At 39.7% G+C, this 10,595-nt stretch overlaps 1 protein-coding gene across 1 annotated transcript; it reads left to right on the top strand.

The window, feature by feature from the left end:
* The first annotated feature begins 4,714 nt into the window (after window positions 1-4,714).
* dlb (deltaB) lies at window positions 4,715-9,642 on the top strand. The gene is made up of 7 exons (XM_067440129.1): window positions 4,715-5,095; window positions 5,242-5,481; window positions 5,840-5,906; window positions 6,044-6,301; window positions 6,771-7,132; window positions 7,241-7,457; window positions 8,091-9,642. The coding sequence occupies exons 1-7, from the start codon at window positions 5,045-5,047 to the stop codon at window positions 8,741-8,743; spliced, it is 1,848 nt and encodes a 615-aa protein (XP_067296230.1). The 5' UTR covers window positions 4,715-5,044; the 3' UTR covers window positions 8,744-9,642.
* The last annotated feature ends 953 nt before the right edge of the window (window positions 9,643-10,595 follow it).

Raw genomic sequence — 10,595 nt, 5'->3', positions numbered from 1 at the left:
GCCAGCTCGTGGGTGTTCTTGTGCCCAGCATTCAGCTCCTGGCTGAGGTAGATATAGCTGTCGATCCTGCTCAATCTCCTTCTGTCCAATGTAGATGTTGTTGTTGACGGCCTGGGGTTGCGTATCCACTTTGTCTTGGCCAGGTTAGCATCTTGGTGAAGACCTTGTACGCAATTATGTAGTAGATAATTGCTCAGATGTTTGCAGTCTCCCTTCTTGTACAGGAGCACTGTCTCTGCGTCATACAGCGGCTAAAAGGGCTAGGCAAAGCTGCCCAGAACCTGGATCCACCCTCCTTGAGCAGCTCGGCCTCAATTCCCTCTAGCCCTGGCACCCAGTCTTTCTGTATCACATGCCTGTCCTCGCTGGTCAACACTGATTGGATGGCTGGTGTGGTGTCGTGCTAGATGTCGGGTGGGTTGGCTGTCGTCTTGCTGGCAAACAGGTCTGTGTAGAAATGGCTGCATTCGGCCTTGATGCCCAGTCGGGCATCGATGGATGCCGGCACCTGGCCGCACTTCAGCTGCATCAGCCGTCTGTACGTCTTCAAACCTGTTCTGCTTAGCCGCTGCTAGCAGGCCACTGCGCTTGTACTGCTCCAAATCGTTTTTTTAGCCGCTCCCTGACCAACTTGCACAGCAGTTCATATTCCACATGGTCTGCGCCATCAGATCTCATTTGCCACCTTTTTAGCAGCAGGGCTCTGGTGTTGTCTGATATTCGGCTGGTCTGGTCTTTTGTGGGTGGCTTTGCAGCCACGTCGTGCCACATTCGCAGCCGTTCTATGAACTGGTCCCAGTCACTCGTGATGTCCTTCAGACATTAAGCACAGTATTTAATAAAAAATGTAATGCATTTTGCATGATCTCTCTTTGTTAAAATAATTCACATTTACACAGATTCTGCAAGGGGTGTGTAAACTTTTGAGCAAGACTGAATACTATTATGTTAAGTGAAAAATACTACTATGTCACACATAAAGAGTAAAAAACATAATTTTCACTGGTGTTCATTAACTTCTTACTGCCAAACAGAACACTTCAAAATTAGGTAATATCTTAAACAGCATTTTTTTTTTCATTTCATCTTTCTTGGGTCAAGTAACATCACACAGACTAAATTAAAGGGACACTTCACCCAAAAATTAAAATTCTGTCATAATTTGCTCTCAGTGGTGTCGATTTAAACCTGAGAACACACACAATATATATATATATATATATATATATATATATATATATATATATATATATATATATATATATATATATATATATATATATATATATATATATATATATATATATATATTGAATAATATAGGGCAGGGGGTTTCAAACTGGGTTCAGGGGACCCTCAGCAGTCCTCTAGAAGGGGTCCCCAGAAAATTATCCGATAATTAAAAGACAAAGCAAAAATAGATCTACAGAACAATCTAACTGTTAAATTTTAAATGTTTCTCTCCTTGTTTGCCATATACATACTTTTCAGAATTGTATGTTTGCTTTGTATCAGAGTTTTTCTCACTATAGTACCTAGTGAGTTTAGTTTTCACTAAAGTGTTTTTTCCCTTCTTTCCCCAAAGTACATTTGAATGCTATATGGAGATTCTCTCTTTAGATAAGTCTCTTTCTCTCATCTGTCCAGATGTCCGAGCTCTCAAAAACCAAAATCCTGCTAACAGCCTTTAGCCCAGCCCAGGCCATGTGTCAAATGCTTTTAACCACACCAAAGCTTGTTAGCACCCGGAAAGCGTTTAAGGATTAAACCATCTTGTATGCCAGTCACATTTGTTTTTAATTTAAATTCTAAAGTCTAAAAGTCTTTTAGACTTTAGAATTTATTTTATTAAAGTTATTTTATTTATTAAAGTATTTTATTAAAGTATTTTACTTTATTTATTTTATTAATGTTCTACTTTAATAAAAAAGAAAATAAAAAAACACTTAATTAATGTGGGTAGGATATTTAATTGTTAAATTGCACTTTTGCTCATGTTTTTTTCTCATCGATAACAGCTTGAAGGATTAGTTCACCCTCATGTTGTTCCAACCCGTAAGACAGAACACAAATTTAAATATATTTGAGGGAATCTGAGCAATCCCTGACCCCTTACAGCAGTGATGATAATACTTTTTGCGCGCAAAAACAAACAAAAATAATGACTTTATGCAATGATTTCATTCTAGCCTAAGTCTCCTATGCAGTTTACATAGTAAAAAGTGCATCACTTTCGAGTTCTTTGGTTGAGCAGCTGATGCTTTTCATAAAATTATTGAATAAAGTCATCATTTTTGTTTGTTTTTACACACAAGAAGTATCCCCGTCATTTCATAAAATGAAGGTTTAACCACTTGAGTCACATGGACTATTTCAATGATCTCTTTAATACCTTTCTGGGCCTTCAAAGTGTTAATTATATTGCAGTTTATGGAGGGGTCAGAGAGCTCTCAGATTCAAAATATCTTGTGTTCTGAAGATGAAATAAAGTCTAACAGGTTTGAAACGACATGAGGGAGAGTAATTAATGAAATAATTGTAACTTTTGGTGAACTACCCCTATAAGGTTAAAGTATACCTTTAAGTTAAATATTCCAATCTTTGACCATGGGCTAGCGACTGACAACTTTTGTTATTATTGACACAACCATTCTATTTCTCAAGCTTTAATACATAAATATAAGCTATATTCATAAGCATGCTTGTTGTTTTTCAGCACCTGGTCATCTGCCCTCTTATACCTGCAACAAGAGTTTACTTCTACAAATACAGCTGATACAACAGTGTGTGGCATAACATGGGTCTTTACATGTCATACGTTCTCAAGCACTTGTGTCTTGTATTAATTAAGTGATTTTGTTAGTTTATGGTGTCAAGTAGGTTTCCTGCTGCTTTCTTCACGTTCTAGATTTATTTAGACTTAGTATATATATGCGGTCTTGCGGACATTATTTATGAGGTATTTTAAAAGACATTATAAGTGATGCATTGTGGTTATGGCTTAATGAAACCATTCTGAGGCACGCGTCACTCATTACCATAACAACAGCTCTCTAGAGTGGCCGACCACAATTCACACATCACAACTTCTGCTCTTCTCGTGAATAAATTTATGTATAAAAAAATAAATTACGTTTGCATAATGACATAATCCTGTACAGTATTCTTTACTATTCGATATTAATGTGTTTGTTATTAATCATGTATATCCAATACTATAGGCCTGTGCAAAATTATAAACATGCAGGCTACAGGCTAATAAAATAGTATACCCTACGTTATATGAGTGGAACTGCTGCAAGCGTTTTACCGACCGCAACAGATGCCGGTTGGGTGAGCTCGGGCCGTTTGTGGCGGACAATAAGTGACCATGTGCCGCATGTTAACATACAGCTGTTGGAGCTGACCCACACAAAAGCGTCATCATGATATTTCCCCACCCATCCTCCAGAGCAGCCTGCGCGTCTCTGCATACTGCACAACAAAAGACACACACACACACACACACACACACACACACACACACACACACACACACACACACACACACACACACACACACACACACACACACACACACACACACACACACACACACACACACACACACACGCAGGTTGAGTTTGTATACCCTACTGTAAAAACTGTAATACCCTAACCCTACTCCTAAACCTATCACAGAAAACTTTGTTTTATATGATGACCAAAAATGTCCCCATATGAATGTCCCCGTGTGTGTGTGTGCAGAGGAAATAATTAAAAACTGAAACATGCGCTTGATGTAAAAGTACACTAGCCTACAACCATAGAAAGTGAAAACAACATATACTAAATAGCATACTATTTCTTAATAAAACATTAACAATTGTTATTTTATGTTTCATATAAAAATTCAACATAAATAAGAACTTTATTTTCAATGTCAAAACATTTGTCAAAATATTTGCTGAGATTTAGATTTTACATACACACACACACACACACACACACACACACACACACACACACACACACACACACACACACACACACACACACACACACACACACACACACACACACACACACACACACACACACACACACACACACACACACACACACACACACACACACACACACACACACACAACATTGCAGACAAAAACTTATGTCCTCCCACTGCCCGCACGCGCCAGATCGACCTCACAGTCAAAGGGTGTGTGCGCGCGCGCGCGTCTGTCTGCAGAGGAAATAATTAAAAACTGAAACATGCGCTTGATGTAAAAGTACACTAGCCTATAACCATAGAAAGTGAAAACAACATATACTAAATAGCATACTATTTCATAATAAAACATAAACAATTGTGTTATGTTTCATATGAAAATACAACATAAATAAGAACTTTATTTTCAATGTCAAAACATTTGTCAAAATATTTGCTGAGATTTAGATTTTAGTGAGAGCATACTACTACTACTACTACTACTACTACTACTACTACTAGACTACTACTACTAATAATGCACTATTGCACTACATACATTTTTGGTATTACGAATAAAAGAGCAGTGTAAGTAGCATTTCTGTTTGCTTTTTAAAATTCCTTAATCATATTCTACCTGCTAGGACAAAAGTAAAGAAACCAAATCTTTCTCTATTATCTAATAAAATAAAGAAATCTGCATAACATTTTCATACTAAAGTGTGGCTAACTTCAACCCTAACTCTATCAACACCACTGCCACACGCAGTAGATCAATTTAATAAGGCCAATATTATGCCATATGTCCCCTCTGACGTCACGTGGAGGGGGGCAAGACGTATATAACGGCGTCCATTCATCAAGACATTCAATGAAGTTACACCGCACGCGCTAAATAACGGAGACGACGAGTGCACTTTTCCTCAAAAGACACAGTGGACTTTCATGGACGTGCCGAAGATTTCGTACCAGGACATCTAACGTTTTTTTCCTTCTTCTGTAACTCCAACTACTTTAAAGCTTCGGATGAAGATACATGCGTTTTATTGTAATAAAGTTTAGGATTAACTGAGTGAGATGGCGCATCTGTCTTTGTACTGCCTGCTGTCTGTGTCGCTTTTGGAGTTGGTAAGAAGCCAGTCCAAGTCTTACTTGATTCATATTTTAATTTCATGTGACTTTATAGTATGAATAGCCTACGTGTTTCCTATCTAGTGCATTAAAAAAAATCAAACTATGTAGAAGTCACATACGGGTTCTCTGTCCTTGAACAGGTGGTTTCATCGGGTGTTTTTGAATTGAAAGTTCACTCGTTCAGCACGACACGACGCTTCTGCAGGAGGACGCGAGACTGCAACATCTTTTTCAGGATTTGTCTCAAGCATTCTGAGGACGTCATCTCCGCGGAACCGCCGTGCACCTTCGGAACCGGTCAGACGACTGTCCTGCGAGCGGACCAGAGCTCTATAGCCAGCAGCGCAGCCATCCGAGTGCCTTTCCACTTCAAGTGGCCGGTAAAATTCATTGACATTTGTAACATTACACACTAGATTTAGACTAGCAACCATTATTACATTATTTCATTGTGTAATTATGAAACTGAAGTGTCTAATAACACCAATGCTGCATATATACATTTTTGCTTTTCATACAATTTTTTTTTAATATATAAGGCGCCTTTAAGTTTAACTAAACAAAACAAAAGACCACAAACAAAACCATGAAACAGTCTGAAAATGTCCATTCATAAAAAATAGGTCTATAAGTGAAAGTCAGTGAAAGACAAAGGAAAATGTTAGCTTCTCAGTTTGAGGGAAATTTAGTCTATTTTAAGGTTTTCTTGGATCTGGAATAATGTCTTGTTCTTTTCAGGGGACATTTTCTCTTATTATTGAAGCATGGAATGCAGAGTCTCCCAAAGAGCATCATGATTACACAGGTGAGTTGCCCTGTTTCAGAAACTCTGTCGCATTTTAATCCGAAGCAAAGATACAAGCATGATACATTACTAAAATAATGATTTGTTTAACTTATTAGATACTTTAGCTAAAATGTTCCTTTAATTTTTTGCAATAGAGAATCAAAACAACCTGATCAGTCGTTTAGCAACACGAAGGCGCTTGGCAATTGGGGAAGATTGGTCTCAGGATGTTCATTTCGGTGATCAGAGCGAGCTTCGTTACTCATATCATGTTTTCTGTGATGAGTTTTATTACGGCGAGGCTTGTTCGGATTACTGCCGTCCCCGTGATGACACGTTGGGACACTACACCTGCGATGAGAACGGGAACAAGGAATGTCTGGAGGGATGGCAGGGAGACTACTGCTCTGATCGTAAGTAGCCTATGTGTGTGTCAGATGGTCAGAGGTCTGTTCAGTCCTTCGGGATAGTATATCTGGGTCTCTTAAAAAAGTAGTCCTATCTCCTTATTGATAACTCTGCATTTCTATGTTATTGTTGTTTTTGTGTTGGGACCTGAGCAGCAGCATTACGTTGCACTTATCTCTCACATCTTTGTGTGTGTGTGTGTTATGGAAGTTGAGCTGCTCCTTCAGAGCTTCTGCACTTCTTTTGTTCAGCCTAACAAAGAAACCCAACAGATACATGGTAGAGGGTCGTTCTGTGTGTGTGTGTGTGTGTGTGTGTGCACGCTTGCCACAGCTCAAAATACAAAAGAGTGCATTACCTCTGTCAGCTCACCAGCTGCTGGCCCCAACACTTAACACACCCATTCATCTGCCCTCTCCGGGGGGCGTGGTGTGCGTGTGGTGTGCTTACCCCCCTCTCTGTCTCCTCCCACAGCCATCTGCTCTTCGGACTGTAGCGAACGACACGGTTACTGTGAGTCGCCCGGTGAGTGTAAGTGCCGTCTGGGATGGCAGGGGCCGTCTTGCAGCGAGTGTGTGCATTACCCAGGATGCCTGCATGGGACCTGCTCGCAGCCGTGGCAGTGTGTGTGTAAGGAAGGTTGGGGAGGCCTCTTTTGTAACCAGGACCTCAACTACTGCACCAACCACAAACCCTGCGCTAATGGGGCCACCTGCACCAACACCGGACAGGGCAGCTACACTTGCACCTGCCGGCCAGGATATGGGGGCACAAACTGTGAGCTGGAGATTAACGAGTGTGACTGCAACCCCTGCAAGAATGGTGGCAGTTGCAACGTAAGTCTACGTTCACTTAATAAAACAAAGACCACAGAACATGCTCAGATGTGCTTAATGTACATAATGGAAATTATTTAATATCTATTTTTCTCTTTTTCTTTGCAGGATTTGGAGAACGATTACTCCTGCACATGTCCTCAGGGATTCTATGGGAAAAACTGTGAGATTATTGCGATGACGTGCGCTGATGACCCTTGCTTTAACGGAGGGACATGTGAGGAGAAATTCACCGGTGGCTACGTCTGCCGCTGCCCCCCAGCCTTCACCGGATCCAACTGTGAGAAAAGACTGGACCGCTGCAGCCACAAACCATGTACCAACGGTGAGTTTTTGTGTTGAATGTGAACAATGCCATAACAGAACTGTGAACAAAATGTTAATGAAACACCCACCATTAAAATATTCTGTCACTATTTACTAACATGAGGATGTTATACTGAAATTAAAGTGTATGGTGACTACAGCTGCTCTTTCTGTCTCTCTCGGCTTGTTCCTACCACAGCCAGGACTATGGGGGAAGTAGTCTGGGTTTGGCCCAAATACCGAGCTCGGTGCCCTCATCTGACCAATAGAATCGTGAACGTATTGAAAAAGCAGTTTTAAGCAATCACACATGCACATATACTGTTGTTAAGGCCGAAGTATACTTCACTTTTGGGTGAGGGTCCGTGTACAGCCCATGTGAATCAAATTTTGTCATCAGAAGAATACAGATTTTTTTTTGTACTTTGTACGCGCAGGTTGCTTATGGCATTTAATGTTTTTGCAGTATTTACATGGGTTTTAACTCGTGGCGGGAAATTTGCGCAAGAAACTCGTCTGAGTGAAAAGAAGTATACTTTGCAGGGCTGTGTATTTGATTGTGCGCATATGCTTAGGTATTTCTTTACAGTTCCTCTCCTATTCCTCTCTTCTACACCTACTCATATGTAACCTTCTCTCTCTTTTGCTTTAGGTGGCGAGTGTGTGGATCTGGGTGCTAGTGCTCTGTGTCGCTGTCGCCCTGGTTTCACCGGCCCGCGCTGTGAGACAAACATTGATGACTGTGCCCGCTATCCATGTCAAAATGCCGGAACCTGCCAAGATGGCATTAACGACTACACCTGTACCTGTATTCTAGGTTTTACGGGTAAAAACTGCAGTCTCCGAACAGACGCTTGTCTCACAAACCCATGCCTTCATGGTGGAACGTGCTACACGCACTTCTCAGGGCCAGTGTGTCAGTGTGTGCCTGGGTTCATGGGTTCAACCTGCGAGTTTCCTGTGCAGGGAGGTCTGGAGATGATGGCCCCCCGGGTTGGCCAGACCTCACCTTCAGCTGTGGCGGTGTCATGTGTGTTAGGTGTTCTAGCTGTGTTTTTGGGAGTTTGTGTGGGACTGGTGGTGATCAGGAGGAGGAGGCATAGACTGCGCAGACAGCAGCTATGCGATTCTGTGTTTAATGATTTGGAGACTGTGAATAATTTAGACAGGCAGCACTATCCCTATGATCGAGACTTCAGTCAGGTAAAACCCAGCAACACTGAGAGCCGAGTCTCGTTGGCGGCCTCTCACACACTGCCTGCTGGGCAGGACTTCCTGTGGAGTGCTGGAGATGGGCTTAGATGAGACATTCACACACGTGTAAATGCCTAAACACATGCATACATTGATCAAGACACGCAAACTCACATGCAGGGATGAGAATTTGGATGTAGCACTTGCTTTTGTCTTTTATGAATGAATGAATGAATGAATGAATGAATGAATGAATGAATGAATGAATGAATGAATGAATGAATGAATGAATGAATGAAAGTATGTCTTAGCTGAATAAGGGATTGGACCTTTGCCATCTGTAAAGGTGGAAGACTCTGTAAACCAAAAACTAAAAGAAACAAACACTCACTACTGTGTGCTGGGCTCTGTGAATCTGTTTCAAGCGCTGAAAGCTGAAACAGACTTAGGTTACAAAACTCTATATAAAGAGAACTGATATCTTTATACAAAGATAAAAACGTGAAAAATTAACTCTACAAAGAGAACTAAGTAAGGAAATACCTCTATTGAAAGAGAAAGTTAAACCGAAGAGCATAAAGGTTAGGTGCTTTTTTGTCAAACTCTGGGCTCTGTACAAGACTGATGAAAACATTTAAGTTTGTTTTTATCTCAAAAGGATGAGAATATCACCTTTGTTTATTTGTCAGGATGTTACCAGCATCAGGTGTTTTAATAACATAAATAAATAAAAAATATATATAAAAAAAAGAGAAAGGAGGCAAGCAGAACACAGTCAGGAATATGATAAACAATGTTCTTAAGACCAAATGGGAAGATTTTCCGCCAGTTTTGTATTGCGTATTAAGCAGTGTGTTTTCTTCCTCGGATGATATGGGGAAATATGTGTCATTGATTCTTATGTTACATTACATAAAATCTAATTTTCTTCAATGGGGTTGTCTAATGAATGTTTATTTCTTTTTTCAGATGTTTCCTATTAATTTAAACCTAAGTTTACGCATAAGTTTCTATTTTGCATTTTTGTACTTTTGCTTTCAATCATTGTCTTGTCGTTGTAAAGATTTTATGTTAATTTATTTTGTATATGTGTTTGTTACTTTATTGAAATAATGAAATAAATTATATGAGGGAAAAACACCTAATTTGTTCAACTCTATTCTTTCTACAATGTTTGATTACAGTTTTTTAATTGCTTACACACTAAAAGTAGGTAGGTAGGTAGGTAGATAGATAGATTTTGTTGGTGACAGGTTGGTGACACCATAAACTCTTGCTATTAGCCTAAACACTGCCCAAGATGTGACTTCTGCCCATAATGGTAAGGGGCGTGGCGTTTCCGGACAATTTGTGCTTGGCACTTCAGCCAATAAAAATACATTAAACTATATTTGGCTATTGCATTTTTGGAGGGATGGGCTTCATATAAGCAGGAAGCAAATGAGTCATTCAAAGGACAGTGGAGACAGCGGTGTGGAATAAAGGTAAAATATAAGAAAAATACAGCGTTTAAAAAATAAAAAAAAGTATTAAGGCATTTTACAGACCTACTGTTCCCCCTAAACACAACCAAGTCTTAAAAAAAAAATTTGGGACACGCTCTTTAAATATCAAAAGTGAATTTCCTTTTTTATGTCAACGCATCTGTTTTATTTTTGTTGTATAAATGCACACTATGCCATCATGGTTTAAGCCAGTCAGTGATGCTCCATCCGACATACTAGCATACGATTAATTTAAACTAATTTAAATACTTGTATATAAGTGACTAAGTTTTTTACAAAGCTGCTGTCACTTTAAGGCCGAATGCACGTGATAGATATTCTCCCAACTGTTTATACCTTCACTTAAGACATAATCAACTTTGTTTATGCGAATACTTCACAAAATGAGTATTTTGACATCCATCTTCCATTTTGGTATAAATCAGTGTTCAAAAAATGCTGGGAAATTATTGAACTTC

The sequence above is a fragment of the Pseudorasbora parva genome, chromosome 3, assembly GCF_024679245.1.
Source record: "Pseudorasbora parva isolate DD20220531a chromosome 3, ASM2467924v1, whole genome shotgun sequence".
NCBI lineage: Eukaryota > Metazoa > Chordata > Actinopteri > Cypriniformes > Gobionidae > Pseudorasbora > Pseudorasbora parva.
The sequence above is the reverse complement of the archived record's forward strand: the minus strand, read 5'-3'. Positions and strand labels throughout refer to the sequence as shown.